Genomic DNA, 16,420 nt, shown 5'->3' on the forward strand with positions numbered 1-16,420 from the left:
CCACAACCCACAACCACGCCAATCCACAACTCAAAACCCACAACCACGCCGATCCACAACCACCACTGACCCATAACCACGCCGACCCACAACCCACAACCCACAACCCACAACCCACAACGGACCCACAAAGGGATTTGGAGATGGGTCTGAGATGAGACGCTGTGTGAAGCTTCGGCAATGGAGAGGGTAGTTGAAGAGGGTGAGGGTGAATCGGTAAAGGGATTTGGAGATGGGTCTGAGATGAGACGCCGTGTGAAGCTTCGGCAATGGAGAGGGTGAGGGTGAATCGGTTGAGCTTCAGCAATGGAGGATGGTGTGTGATGTTGATGTTGATGTTGGGAGGAGTTTTGGTCTGAAGAGAGGATAGAGCAAATGGAGATACGGAGATACAGAGAACGAAGAGAGAGATGGGAATTGAAGTACCAGACGGGTAGAGAGGATGGAATAAAATATAATTTTTTTTTTTAGAATTGTGCTACAGTACAATTCTAACTTTAGAATTGTACTGTAGCACTATTGTAAAAAATTTTACAATAGTGTGATTTACAATCCTTTGATGCAGACACTTTTGACTCATGAAATGTTAAAAAGCCCTTACATATGGCATTAGCATTCTTCAATGCTAATGCTCTCAAGATTCAAAGCTAAAAACCACCACTCTCTAATTAAGAAAATCTATGTTCTGATTTTAGCAATGTAAAAATGGCAATTATAGATATCCATAATAATTCAAGAACGACTGCCACAAAATAATTAGTAAGGGTAAAGAAAAAAAATGATAGTATAATGAACATAATGAGAAAGGCTAATTCGCATGATAACTAAAAATATATATTTATAATATATTTATTGGACCGTTATCTTTTTATTACTATGCTTAATTTGTATAATTAAGCTATTATTTGCATTAGTCGATCCATGTTGTTTATCTTTATATAATTAATTTCTTGAATAAAATATTATTTAAATAAGTTTACAAGAGTGTGTGGGACAAGTAAGGGAGAATGGAGGTCAAATTAGAATTAAAGAAGTGTCAAATGATCATTAATATTGTACTATGTTTGGAAGGTTCAAATTAAGGGAAAAAAAGGCAATTTGAAAATGAAAAAATCAATAATTATGTCATCAATCAAATGTTTAAATTTCAAATTTTTATAGTATAAAATTATGTACAAAAAATAAGTTTATGGATTGAATAATAAATGTGGGGTAATTTCTTCCCATGTCGCTTGCAAAACAAAACTATTACCAAAGTAGACAAACAGCTTGTGCGAGAAATTACCCCACAAATGGCGCTTTTGAGGGCAGTGCCCATCAAGAGTATTGTCCGCTTTGGGGTGGGGTGGGATTGGCTTGGCCATGTCCCAGACCCAACACTACAACAAAATGTATTTTTAGTGACGAAAATTAGTGAGGAAATATTTTTCGTCGCTAAAAATACAGCTTTAGTGACGAAATATGAATTTCGTCACTAATAGTTAAAAAAATTATAACATTTAGCGACCAAAAATAAATTTCGTCACTATTGAGATCTAAAAAATGGGCGCCTGTGGAGGGAAATTTTGGCGGGAGTGTAATTAATCTATAGCGACGAAATATTTCGTCACTAAAAGTTGAAATTTTTAGTGACGAAATATTTCGTCACTGTAGGATAGTATTAGTGACGAAAATTCTTTCGTCGCTATAAGGAAGAATTAGTGACGAAACATATTCGTCACTAAAAATAATAATAGTTTTGCACTTACATATTTTTAGTGATGAAATCTAAATTCGTCACTAAAAGTATACTACAGCGACGAAAGTTAAATTTCGTCGCTAAAAATGTTAACAAAAAATGGTTTCTTTAGTGACGAAAATAAAATTCGTCACTAAAAGTTTAACAAATTCTGGGTCCTTTTGTGACGAAACAGAAATTCGTCACTAAAAATATGCTACAGCGACGAAATTTAAATTTCGTTGGTAAAAATCTTAACAAAAAAATGGTTTCTTTAGTGACGAAAAAAAAATTCGTCACTAGAAGTAGGAAACAACGACGAAAGCATTTCGTCGCTATAAAGTGGTCTTTAGCGACGAAATTATTTCGTCGCTATTGCCCACTTCTAGTGACGAATTTATGTTTCGTCACAAAAAGTGGTCTTTAGTATTTCGTCGCTAAAATACCACTATAAATACTCCCAAACAAAGCTCCCACCCTCAGCAAAACAAAAAACTGAGAAACTCAAGCTCAAAAAAAAAGAGAGAAACCCACGCTCAAAAAAAAAAGAGAGAAACCTAGGTCTCTGTCGACGCCATCTCCGTCTCCGGCCTGAACTTCACCAAAACCCAGGTCTCCGTCAACGACATCTCCGACGACGTTGAAGCCGTCGCCGTCGAGAACTATTACGACGACGTTGAAGCCGTCGCCGTCGAGAACTATTACGACGACGTTGAAGCCGTCGCCGTCGAGATCTATTACGACGACGTTGAAGCCATCGCCGTCAAGAACTATTACGACGACGTTGAAGCCGTCGCCGTCGAGAACTATTACGACGACGTTGAAGCCGTCGCCGTCGAGATCTATTACGACGACGTTGAAGCCGTCGCCGTTGCCGTTGAAGCCGTCGCCGATGCCGGAGTTCCGCCGTTGTCACTGGCACACTGCTGGTATACATTTCTCTTTCCTTTTTTTTTTTTTTTTGGCTGCTCTCTGTTTTTTCAATTCTCCTTGTGCGATGGCTGTTCACTGCTGGTATACATTTCTCTTTCCTTTTTTTTTTTTTTTTGGCTGCTCTCTGTTTTTTCAATTCTCCTTGTGCGATATATTTTTTTTCTTGGCTTGATAGCTAGTTGTGGTGGATTGGGTAGGCTTGGTTGTGGTAAAATGCCCATTGTTGGTTGTTTTTCCAATTCATTGCTCTTTGTATGTAAAATGCAATGCTTTTTGAGAATGCTACATAGTTGTTTGATGAAATGCTTGAGAAGGATATGACCATTAGAGGGGTTGGTTGTTTGGTAGGATTTTAGATGGGTTTGAAATTTCTTGATAATAGTTCTAGTTTATTTTGATGCATTTCTAATAACTTAATCTTTTTGAGTATATTATTATGATGAATCCGTTGATGAGAATTTACTTTGGCACCATATGGTTGTGAGCTAATTGGTGGGAGAACAGGTTGGGCTACTATTATTAACTATTTACTTGGCTCTTCTATAGTGAATGTGGTATATGTAGTGTAGTTAGATGATTAATAAGTGAGCTTGATTGTTTCATATAAGCTAATGGAAATTAAAAATGAAACAAACGTTAAATTTGGGACTTAAAATTATTGTACATATCAAGTGAGGTGATTTTGTTCTCTAGTATAATATCATGTCATTCTTTTAATGATTTGCGAAAGAAAATTTGAAAAAGCAGTGGCTGTATTACATTTGGTGGTTCAAAAGGTAACACTGGTTTTTTAAATTTTCTTCTTCTAAATGGTTCAAGTGAGGTGATTGATAATTTCGTAAGAGCTATTCATTATAAAGACTGAAGTACTTATAAGTTTAACTTTTCTTTTGCAGGCTAAATTCACATTGTTTGCAATAACTTTGGATTTTTTCTGAAAGTTGTAAGTTTAGTTTGAGCAAAGTAAGTAAATTTTAGTTGAAAACCTTCTAAAACTTTATACTTGTGATGTTGGAAATTGGATTTGTGGTGGTATGTTGTGTTGGAGCAAGTGGGTGGCTTGCCTGGTGTTATAAGGTGGTTTAAATACATATTGGGAGTGTTTTTAGTTTCTTGAAAATGTGAATGGAACTTGTTAATTAGATATGATGAATATTACTTTATTCGATTTCAATACTTGTAAGCACTCTATACTTGTGATGTTTGTGATTGGTTTTGTGGTGGGTTGTTGTATTGGAGCAAGCGGGTGACTTGCATGGTGCTATAAGGTTGTTTAAATTCATATTGGGAGTGTTTTTAGTTTCTTGAAAATGTGAATGGAACTTGTTAATTAGATATGATGAATATTACTTTATTCGATTTCAATACTTGTAAGCACTCTATACTTGTGATGTTTGTGATTGATTTTGTGGTGGGTTGTTGTATTGGAGCAAGCGGGTGGCTTGCATGGTGCTATAAGGTTGTTTAAATTCATATTGGAAGTTTTTTTAGTTTCTTGAAAATGTGAATGGAACTTGTTAATTAGATATGATGAATATTACTTTATTCGATTTCAATACTTGTAAGCACTCTATACTTGTGATGTTTGTGATTGGTTTTGTAGTGGGTTGTTGTATTGGAGCAAGCGGGTGACTTGCATGGTGCTATAAGGTTGTTTAAATTCATATTGGGAGTGTTTTTAGTTTCTTGAAAATGTGAATGGAACTTGTTAATTAGATATGATGAATATTATTTTATTCGATTTCAATACTTGTAAGCACTCTATACTTGTGATGTTTGTGATTGATTTTGTGGTGGGTTGTTGTATTGGAGCAAGCGGGTGACTTGCATGGTGCTATAAGGTTGTTTAAATTCATATTGGGAGTGTTTTTAGTTTCTTGAAAATGTGAATGGAACTTGTTAATTAGATATGATGAATATTACTTTATTCGATTTCAATACTTGTAAGCACTCTATACTTGTGATGTTTGTGATTGGTTTTGTGGTGGGTTGTTGTATTGGAGCAAGCGGGTGACTTGCATGGTGCTATAAGGTTGTTTAAATTCATATTGGGAGTGTTTTTAGTTTCTTGAAAATGTGAATGGAACTTGTTAATTAGATATGATGAATATTATTTTATTCGATTTCAATACTTGTAAGCACTCTATACTTGTGATGTTTGTGATTGGTTTTGTGGTGGGTTGTTGTATTGGAGCAAGCGGGTGGCTTGCATGGTGTTATAAGGTGGTTTAAATTCATATTGGAAGTGTATATTTGTGTGTGCAACGTATATTTGTTTAAGTATTAATATAGACTTGTGCATTTATGAATATGATAGAACTTTATCTCAGTGGCTTATAGACTTAGATGTTAGAATACATTATGCAAGATGAGGTCCAAAACAATATTCTTAATTTTTTGAGGAGCAAGGGTTATGATGATGCTTTTACCTATGGAGGTGGTTCATCTTCAAGCTAAATCACTTATTGGTTAGTACTTTATCTTTAAATTAAAACACTTTATTTTTTATGTATCATTTGAAACTAATATTTGTCACGTGATAGGTTATTTAATCTTTAGTTTATGATACTGAAGATATAGAAGTAAATTTTCTGTTGGCACTATGTAGAATTATATTTGACTAAAGATTTATATTTAACTGAAGATTTATATTTGTGCAGATTTCTTATTGGTGGATTTAGGGGATTTCCTTTAGGCATTATTTGAAGACATATGAGGACATCTTCCGTTAGTTCTAATTATATTATGCCACATTTTTTGTATTGTTATAAAACATCTTAAGTTATTGTATGTGTTGCAAACAATTATTGTATGTGTTGCAAACACTTATTGTTTGGAAGGAGTTTGAATTGGATACTTACTTTAATTTTAACTTGTAGAATGTATGGATCGATTTTTTATAAATGTGTTGTTGAAATAAATATGTTAATCAAATGTAAGGTTTTAATAATATAATGACAGGTTACAGGTTAATATCAACGCTATGAAAATAATAAAAATAGAAAATAAGTTTTAGTGACGAATTTTTTCGTCACAAATATGGCAACAAAAAATTGTTTTAGTGACGAAATATTTCGCCACTAAATGCAGCAGAATTTTGTAAGAAATGGTTTTAGTGACGAAAATTTTCGTCACTATATGTGTCTAAATTTTCTTAAAAATAGTTTTAGTGACGAAAATTTTCGTCACTATATGTGTCTGAATTTTCTTAAAAATAGTTTTAGTGACGAATTTTTTCGTCACTAAATGTACCCGAAAATAGTTTTAGTGACGAAATATTTCGTCACTAAATATGATTTAATAAATTGAAATAGTCTTAGTGACGAAAATATTTCGTCACTAAATACAGTTTTTAGCGAGGAAAACACTTAGCGACGAAACGTTTTCGTCGCTAAAAGTTTTTTTTTTTTTAAAACAAATCAGACTTTTAGTGACGAAAAATTTCGTCGCCAGGACTTTTAGCGACGAGGCTACAACGACGAAACGAATTTCGTCACTAAAAGTCCAATTTCGTCACTAAAGGTTCTTAGTGACGAAAAATAGGACTTTTAGTGACGAATTTTTTCGTCACTAAAAATACATTTTCTTGTAGTGCAACACCCACACGGTTTTGTTACCCCTGTGCAGGGCACGCCTCTACCACTACTACACATGTGTAGTAGTGGTACACTCATACTTGTGCCAAGCACTTATAAAGCATAAGTGGGGTGCTTCTCTTGCCAATATGGGACTGCACTCAGTCTTCTCATGTCACTTGCAGAACAAAATCGTGCAGGCTTGGCTCCCCAAAGCGGACAAACAGTTTGTGCGGGAAATTACCCCACAGTAAATAACATCTTATTAGCACAAAATTTGATACGTGTATTAAGAACAAAAAGAATATAAAAAATATACAATATAACAATTAAATTTTCAAAATATGTAATCATCTTAATTTTTTAGAGGAAGTTATAACAACTTAAAAAACTGTCAAACTTCAACGTGAGTTCTTTATTATTAGGATAAAGATGGCGTAGGATGTATGTTTATACAAAAAACAAAACAAAAAATGTAGGCTAAAAAACACAAAGTTACATGTTTTATTAAAACACTCATGTTTTGTAACTGTTTTTATTTTTAGTTTTCAAAACTTATTTTCAAGAACAAATATTTAAATTTTTTTTTTTTCAAAATCAGCTGATTTTGAAAACAAAATAAAATTGTTTGGTAAACTTAGAGGAAAAAAAAAAAAAAACCTTTCCAAGAACAGAATAAAAAAAAACTTGTCTGGATTGTTAGCCAAAAAACAGTTTTCGAGACCCAAAAAAAAAAAATATATATATATATATATATATATAAAAGTATGTGTGTGTGTTAAGGCTCTTATTATAAGATTATTATGGTAGGTGCCCACTTTGCAAAACTATCAACGAACAAATTAAACTAGTGAGTGATGACGCAATCAATCAAGACAACCACTCAATAATACATTATTAAATGAAGGCTTTGATTACAATATTATTATGGTAGAATTTTAAGCCAAAATTCTTTAATGATATTACTAGTAGAGAGACAGGAACACTTCTTTTTTAATGAGATTGAACAAATTCTTTAATGATACAAACCAGGCAAAACATAATTCAGTTAAAGCAACCACTTTAATGACTAAAATTTGAAAAATTGAAGTATGGATACCAAACATTTTGTTTCAGCCTAGCAAACCATAGACATACCGCCATGACCAATTGAGCTTAGACTGAAAAAAATGTTTGATTTAAACTCATCCACACACAAAGACAATGAGAGAGCTCAATGGGTGCTTGTGATGAAGAAGATGAAAAAGACGAAGAAGAACAAGAACTCACCTCTCTTTGCTACAGGAGGACGAAACTAGCCCTCTCTGTAGGCATTGTTGTAGTAATTTACTAATTTCATTTTAAAGCTTTTGCTTTTACTTGTTATTTTTGTTCCTACCAGGATTCAAGCTTGGACTTAATTTAAGTGCACGGTAAAATACACAAGTTTTCTCCGTGTTTTTGAACGCTTCCTACAAAACTAAAAATTGAAAATAGCCTTCTCTTTGTTTCTAGTTTCTTTTGTAAATTGAGATTTGGAAACTGTTTTTGCTTTCTATTTGTTTTCAGTTACCACCAAACAAGTTTTGAGGCCTAGAAAATAGAAAATAGTTTTTGAAACTAGAAAATTGATTTTCAGTTACCAAACAAGTTTTGACTTTCGAGGCCTAGAAAATAAAAAATAGTTTTTGAAACTAGAAAACCGGAGGAAAATAACAGTTACCAAACATATTGTTTTCTTTCTCAAAAAAAGTTGATAAGAACAAATAAGGTGTTACTTTTATCTATAAATTTTCTACAATTTGGTGCAGCTCCTTAGCTGTTGGCGCAATTACAGCTTCTAGCTCAACTTTTATTATATAGTATATAATATGATATCGATTAATATATTAAAGCAAGCCAAATCCAGGGGCAGAAAGCACCACCATCATACAACAACAAAAAGGCAGTGATGTCTTTGTGAGCTTTGATTTCGATAGTCCTTGAACAGTTGGTGGATCCGAGCAGAAGAATCTTACAAACAAACTTTTATCTGCAACATTTTCTCTGTGAAGCAATCAAATTAATAAAAAAATAAAAAGGAGTTCTTTCTACACTTATAAACAGGTGACCCGGCAACTGCTAAAACAATTGGTAGCCACTATCGACTGAAAAGTTTGCTGCTGATGATTATAAAGCTAAACGATGCTCCCTTGTTACTACCAAAAAAGTGATTCTCCATTGAACTGTACATGGCCATAGCTTTGGGGACCCTAAAGCTTTCTACCATCAATCAACTACTGGCACCTAATTCCTGGGAAGAGCTGTTTTCTGCAGTTTCATCCTCACTGAAGCTGGAAGGCATCTCCATGACAGATCTAGACGATATATAATGCAGTCAAAATAATAATTAGCTGTGTAGAGCCCCAAAGAAAGAAAAGAAAAAAAGAAGTAAATGTGACACAAAAAATAGTGATGATAAGTTAACATATATACAGGAACAGGAATTTTTTTTTTTTTTTTTTTTTGGGTTTTGGGGTTTTTTTTTGGGGGGTTGTGGGGGTGAGATAGGTATACAGCATAGAAAGGTGATACAGATACAGTGAGCTCTTCGTCCTCCAAAAGGACAACAGAAAAATTCAACCAAAACAAATTGAAAGAAAAGCAATTGAAGAAAAAATGCGAATAATTTATGATTGGGAGTTCAGTTTCCTAGAATTTCCATAGCTGTTCATTTCTAAATTCTCAGTCATTTTGTTTTTGAAAAACTCCCATTAAATGGCAAGTCATAATCCTAATCATAGTTACACCTTCCCCTTAAGACGCCAAGCCACCAACAACATACATTTTCATCATTCCACTCACTGAAACAAATAAGCATGATATGCAATAATACCAGGAGACGCCTCTAAAAATGTAAGAAAATGTCAGAGCTAGTGAGGAATGAGTAGAGTGTTTATGTCAAATGTTACAATATTTGTCATATTGGATTTTTATACTCCTATTGCCTAGTGTCGGAATTTATTAATTAAAGAACTAGAGTTTGGACATTTAGAGCTTCACTAGAATCAGGTTAATTATTATACTTTTTTGAGATACTTCAACAGTAGATTTAGATTCCACAATCAACCTCTCCCCATTGAGGGATAGAAACAACATGGCCCCCACACGTCCTAAAATTTCAAGTTCTACTGTTATATTTCAGTTATATTTTCCAGAATGCAGTCCCCCCCCCCCCTCCCTTTTTTTAAATAAGTGTGCTTATTCCCTTTATGCCCCCCTTAAGTTTGGTTACTTTTCATTCTAATTATCACTTTGTCCACCCAATCTTGAATTCTAGTCCACTCCTGCACATGCCACTTGGGCTTTGGCTCAGAAAGAAAGGGCTTGGTTTGGAATAGGTCTTGTTCAAGTCATATCAAGGAAAATGAAAGGGGCACTGATGCACAAGCAAACTCATAAACAGGTGAAGACGCATGCATGCTCATGAAATGGAAGAGATAACAATCACAAGAAGATTTAATACCGACCCTTTGCTTGGAAATTTCCTTGTTTGCATTTCAGTGAAAGGTGCTTTTGTCACATTGTCTTGCTGCAGAAGATCATGTCTGACTCGTTTTGGAACCTTCAATATAATACGGAGCATCAACAGAAATGCAAAAATTGCACATACACATGTATGCATATACTTATGTATATATATTTTTCCATAATGTGTGTTTATATATAAGTATCACAATGTCATACAAAAATTGGCCAAAGCTCAAACTCACTTTAATTTCATTTGTTGAATGCATCTTTAATTTAACTTGGTTGCCACGTTCTTTTATACCCTTCCATTTTCGATTAAATTTCTCCTCCTGCACATGTGCACACAAATACCAGAATCTCAAGCAGAGCACTTTCAATTAACATGAGAGTTGTTTAATAATATAGCAAATCATAGAAAGGTTTAAAACCAAAAACTCAAACCTTTTTCATCCTTGTAGATAACCCTCTCTCTTCTGTGTCAAGTGACTCAAAGCGGTTATGTATCAAATTTGGAGGCTTAAATTTGAAGTATTCACTCCTTTGGATGACATTGGGGCTGACATTAGCATAATCATGCATCTCACTTTCAATTTTCCCATCATAGTGACCACGATGGTTAGTGACAGAATCAATCCTCATCCCTTCAACACCATGCTTAGAGCTCATTCTTTGATTCCTCTTGCTATTATAAACAGACGTTTCTCCAGCAGAATCTTCATAGAGATCCAAGGAAGAGATCTGCTTAGGGAAAGGTTTGACATAGTTGAGAACAGTTGACTTCTGTTTTAACTGAGATATCTTATCCGGGTAATGAGACCCATGCATCCCGCTACTGTTTGCCTCTTCCATATATAAATCCTGTGAACTCAACTTGGAATTATACGGCTCATATCCCTGAAAAGGCATGGTAAAGGGAAAATTACAAAAGTCACCAAAACTCCATAAAAGAAGCCATTTATACAAACGGCACCAAGAATGCAATTCCTACTAGAATTGATGCAAAGGCTTTATGGATAAGTTTATCGGGCTTCTAGGAATACTATAGAAATATTATTTGGTGTAGTAAAGCAAAAGTGCAGGAGTGAGCTCTGTTGTTCAGAGCTTTCAGAAATCTACAGTCTAAATAAATATAGATTGCACTGTCACTAGTAATCGCAGGTCAGTTCAAAACCAAAGAATTGAAAAAGACTTGCTCAGCCCAGATTTTATTTATTTTTTATTTTTAACCACCAGGTAGAATCTCTTAAAAGTTGGGGTTCAACTTGGGGAAATATATGTGTTAAGAAAATGAAGGTGATGCTGTTGGAAGTACACATGCTGCTGGTGCAGGAGTGGTCTGCAGAGGCAGTAGTGGAGGTCCAATGGGTGGTAGTAATATGGCAGCAATTGCACTTTTCCCTTTCAGTATTTCTTTAAAGGGTAGGAGAGAGAGGGGTTTAAGAGTTACTTGACAGTAAAAAAATGATGGTGATACTGCAACATAAGTAATGGCAGAAGTGGAAGTAAGGGCAGTGACCACAGCAGTAGTGACAGTGTCAGAAAAGATGGAGGTTGTGATGGTGCTAAAGCAGCAAATGAGCCTTAAATTAGTAAATGAATTTCTCCCATTAGATAATTAATTTGGATATCTAGAAAGCAAGAGTTCAATAGTTCAGAATCCAATCCAAATAACCACAATTTTTACTCAGTTGTGGCATCCATATCCAGTACTGAAAGTATCACCTGAATTCTAGGCGAAACATTACAGCTACGCTATATAACTGCTAACAAGCACTAAAACTTTAAGAACTTAATTTATGCCAGCCAAGTACATTAAATCATGACATATGACGAACTTTTTCCTTCTCAAAAAGATGGGTTTTGCAGTATTTCATAAACCAAATCAAATTAGCAATTTTAGGTTGGCTCCTTATATACGTGGATCTGACTGGAAACCCCAAATACATAAAAACTGTCAAGTGCAGCAGCAGAGTTGCGTTTGATGTAAGTCATAATATAAGTTTGTGTATATATATAAAAAAATCTCAGATATTCATAATACAGTAAAATGCAGAATGGTTCATAAATATATATTTTTTACAAAGAAGAGTTGCAATAGAGGCACCCTACCCAGAATAACTATGGTCTATCTTCTCCCCCTAATCCTTAACATAACACCACAAAATCATCCAGCACTTACCAAAGATAACAAAATTGCAAAATTTTATACGTCAAGATATATCATATGGACTTTCAGTCTTGACATCAATTAATCTGGTTCAGCCCTCGTCATGACAATTATATATAGTTAGATTAACATATTTATAAGTTTTTCCTGTCTTTTTTCAACCTCCATCACAGTCATCCTACATATGTAGTAAAATATAGCTTCTCTTACTAAATTGTCAGTGCTTGATAAAAAAGGATCAGAAACTCCACTTACATCGCTGAGACTGGGTTGCCTTTCCGCTCCAGAGATGTCTGGAGAATTGGGAATAGAAAGATCCTCATCATAGTATGGTTCTGCAAAAGCACATATATATGAAACATAAGACTCCAACCTGCTCTAGAAAGAAGTTTTGCCAGGAAATTAAGAAAAAGAGTTGTCTGCTCTATAAAACAAAGGAACCACATATTAAGTAACGTAGAGATATATACATGTACTGATGTACACGTCTATCACTGATAAAAAGAATTCTCAAATAATTTTGAGTGAAAAGTATTTCCACTTATGATAGCATAAACTGCTACAGTTTTAGATTGCAATAATAATTTGATAATTTAATTAATAATACTCTTAATTATCAAAAACATCTCCCAACTATCTCTTAATCTCTCTCTCTCTCTCTCTCTCTCTCTCCCCTTTAAACAACTGCCCATTTCAAACTCCTTTCCAGCGTCCATCTCTAAAATCAAAATACTATCATATTTTGTTGTGATGATACCAGTTTAAGAAAATAACTCAGATACTTAGAAAGCACATTTAGAGCTTCTACACATGTAGCTTTTTCTTCAGTCTCCCTCCCCCAGCCAACTTTTCAAACTTACCATCCATGTGCAAGACATTCATTCTATTATTCAACTGGTTACAAATGCTTGAAATTATTTTATTTAAAAAATAATAATAAATTCTTTCAGAGTTTATATTATAAAACTAAAAGTTCAAAGTGCAAACATGGTAGATCAAGCTCTAGATATCCAAATATATGCTATTTCATCAAATGACTGCCAGCATTAGGTAAACAGCAAACTGTAAACAAGAACCTGCTATGTAGGAAAACTCGCAAAACTAGCATAACAAAGAAACACTGATTTAATCAAATTTTTCCAAAACCCATGTTTGAACTTGTTTTCCAATTGATCTTATTCAAACCCTGCAGTACCTACATCAGCTAAGACCAAAGCCAATGCACCCTCTATATATTGATTTCAAATGAACACAATTGCACTATAAATCTTTTTCATAAATCATCTATGTCCTGTTCCTAAAAGCAAAACTTCATTTGTTGGACTTGGCTTGAGCTAGTTATGCTTCCCCAATTATCATTTTTGCCTACGGAAAAAAATGTGCAATGCAATTCTTTCTTGTAAATAAGAAATACCGATAATCTTTCTCAAACACAAACACACACACACACACACACACACACACACAAAAAAAAAAAAAAAAAAAAAAAAAAAAGGAGAGAGAGAGAGAGAGAGAGAAATAACCATAAAATTAAGCAAAAAGATCTAACCAACCACAACCAGAGATTCCTCTCTTGTAGGACAAATTGCATAAAACTTCATTAAGAGTAGTTAATCTGACACAGAAATATATGTTATAACTTACCACGGACTGGTTTCTGAATTGGAAACTCAAATGCACCAGGAGGAAGTGGCTGAAATTCCACACCAAGTGGTGGACCATCCTCTCGATAATGCCCCCCCAATTGCCTCTTAACAGCAGTAATAGCAGCATTTTCAATTTCACCCTTCACTTTCAAGTATCCTGATGGCTTATATCCCATAATTTTTGCACTTTTGGAATTTATGGGTGCAATGACCCCATTATGGGTTAGATATCTAGACTTTTCTACATCATATGGATCTTCAGTCTGTGAAAACAACTTGTCTTGAGAAGATGAGCTACTCTCCGAAGACGTATCATCCGTGCCACTAACAGTTTCTGTATAATGACTCATATGCTTATAGGTGAGGTCTGAAACTTGAAAATCATTCCCATAGAGCCTCCGGCTTTCAACTTCCCTTGGATCAATATTCCTATAATCCCCGTGTTTAGTGCTGCCACATGAATCCTGCCCAAGTCCACTGCCACGATCCTGAATAACAACACTTGAACGATCTTGTCGTCCACTAGCACAAGCTTCATCTCTCAACAATTTTTTGTCTTTTAACCTTCTGTGGCAAAACCATCCAGATATTTGCTTTTCTGTTAATCCTAACTGCTCTGCAAGTTGGGATTTCATTTCTTCGGTAGGGTATTTGTGCTCTAAGAGAAGTCAAACAAATTTCTCCTTCAGAAAAAATAATGCCTGGGCACTTAGCAGAAAGCCTAAGAGAAGATATGACAAGATAAGTGATCATACCATTATAAAATCTCTCCAATGCCATAACTTGGGCAGGTGTCTTGAGCCTTCTTTTCTTATCCTTCTCTGAAGAAACTTTGTTCTCTTCTGAGTGCACTTCACTTGATTCTAGCAAAAATAGAAAATAATTAAAAAATAAGGCATGATTAATGATAATAATGACCTTGATGTCTATCAGTATATATTTGTTGGCCCTATCAGCCGCTAGTTTAATTTATTTACCAATATATATAACACTCATGGTAGAGCATTTGATGAGTTGAGGTCATCCCAACAACTAAGTGCTTTCCACGTAAATGAAGAGATAGATAATAGATGTCATAAATTCTCTTAGTTTCTGAGCCAGAAAGAAAATCACTCATATGTCTATTTGGTCTTCACTCCTCCTTTTATCTGTCTTCTCATGGGACATAAGCCCTCTAGCTGAATGTACATCAGATAAATGGAGCACAGCAATAGGAAAAAAGAAGAAGTCTTAGAGCTTCTCCCTTTGCTCACAAGGAAAATATTACAAATTGGACGATCAACTAAGAAACAAAAAAGATTTCATCAAATCTTCAGACATTTGTAAATTTGCATCTCACTTTCCTTATCATTGTGATTGCATAAATTTATTTTCTCTTCGTGTTAATTTTGTCTGTTGAAAAGTAAGGCAGCTTGATAAAGTACATGCAAAATCATGTCTTCTGTTACATGCATTGAAGTCACGATCAGATGCATCAAGAATACTATTTCTACAAGTGATTTTACTGCTCTTGGGAACAAGCATAAACTACTTAGCCCATCATGGAAAATGCCCCCGGATTACCCCGCAACTAATTCTGGCGAGTAGGGTCAATTGCCCGTAGGTTTCACTGGATAGAGACAAATCCAAAGGACTCTTCTTTAGAAAGGTTTCCAATGTTATCAAAAACAAAAAGTGTTTTTCAACCGAGAATAATTCATCTAGTCAATTGTTTTATAAACCATGATATTTTGTAGCTTATCCTTGCATAATTACGTTCACTTCCACAAATTTATGTTATACCAGCCACAATTAGCTCTCCTCCACAACTCAACTAGGTACCGGATTCCCCATTTTTGTACAAGGCTTCACAATTTTATTTACTCGTTTATTTCTTTTTTAAATTCTGTTAAACATGAACCCAGTGGATTTTGAACCCACAACTGCAACATCCACCCATTCTTGTAGGAGGAGAAAGTATTATTTTAGCCAGAGTTCATCGGCATAAGGCTTCCTAAATCTAATCAGATCTTCAATGAAACCATACCACCCAATCCAAAATTTGGAGGCTTGTAATTAAACAATTGTGAAACAATTTAACACATCACATTCAAACGCTTGACAATACCGCAGCATTCACAAATAACAAAATTTCCATTCAACAATGCAATTGACCAAAAATCATCATTCATCAAACTCAAATTTAAATAATATTATCATTGCCATTGTGAAGAGAATAAAAGAAAAGTAATAATACCCAGTTTGGCTACCAAGAAAATGTAGGAATCAAAAGGCATCAAAAGCTTTTGAATATTAAATTCTCTATCAATCCCAATTTCAGGACCCAAGATGACAAAACGAAAAGCAGACAACAATAGAAGTAAAAAAAAAAAATCCCAAGTTAATATTTTCCCTCAGTTTTCTCAGCTACCAAACAGTCCCTCCCCAAAAATCCATATCCCGGACATTAACTCAACCATTACAACAATTTGTCTGTCCATGCAAGGAATTCAATTACACATTCTAACGCAGAAAACCCCGAAGCCAACTGACACAAATCAATCAGAAAACGAAAACCCAATACGCCAATATGAATTTGAGATTGAGAAATCAAACAAAAAAAATTACCTTCCATGGCGTGTGAAATTCTGGTGATTCCTTCTCTCTTACTCTCTCTTTCTCTCGAGTCAAGAAGTTTCGTAGATTCTGTTGGCTCAAAAAGCAAAACCCATTTGACCAAGAAGCTTGAAGCCAAAGATTAATGCATCAGATATATTTGTAATGAGAGAAATATTCAGATACAATGTGAAAAGGGAGGGGAATTTTTCTGACTCTCTGCTTCTATTTGGAATTTGCTTGTTCTAATTTTACAGATGTTTTTTTATTTGTTTTTGTTTTTGTTTTTAATCTGAAT

At 34.5% G+C, this 16,420-nt stretch overlaps 1 protein-coding gene across 2 annotated transcripts; it reads right to left on the reverse strand.

Annotated features, from left to right (window-relative positions):
- Nucleotides 1-8,064: 8,064 nt before the first annotated feature.
- LOC115981560 (homeobox-DDT domain protein RLT1) lies at nucleotides 8,065-16,420 on the reverse strand. 2 transcript variants are annotated; one of them, XM_031103784.1, is made up of 9 exons: nucleotides 16,135-16,420; nucleotides 14,505-14,705; nucleotides 14,283-14,390; nucleotides 13,526-14,185; nucleotides 12,137-12,216; nucleotides 10,156-10,608; nucleotides 9,957-10,043; nucleotides 9,714-9,808; nucleotides 8,065-8,561 (listed from the first exon to the last, which is right to left on the reverse strand). In XM_031103784.1, exons 2-9 carry the CDS (start codon nucleotides 14,521-14,523, stop codon nucleotides 8,477-8,479), a joined length of 1,587 nt encoding a protein of 528 aa, XP_030959644.1. In that variant the 5' UTR covers nucleotides 14,524-14,705; nucleotides 16,135-16,420; the 3' UTR covers nucleotides 8,065-8,476. The 2 variants fall into 2 exon arrangements, with proteins under 2 accessions (XP_030959644.1, XP_030959652.1); XM_031103792.1 differs by lacking the exon at nucleotides 14,505-14,705 and having other exon boundaries at nucleotides 8,066-8,561; nucleotides 16,135-16,419.

Source organism: Quercus lobata, chromosome 1, assembly GCF_001633185.2.
Source record: "Quercus lobata isolate SW786 chromosome 1, ValleyOak3.0 Primary Assembly, whole genome shotgun sequence".
NCBI lineage: Eukaryota > Viridiplantae > Streptophyta > Magnoliopsida > Fagales > Fagaceae > Quercus > Quercus lobata.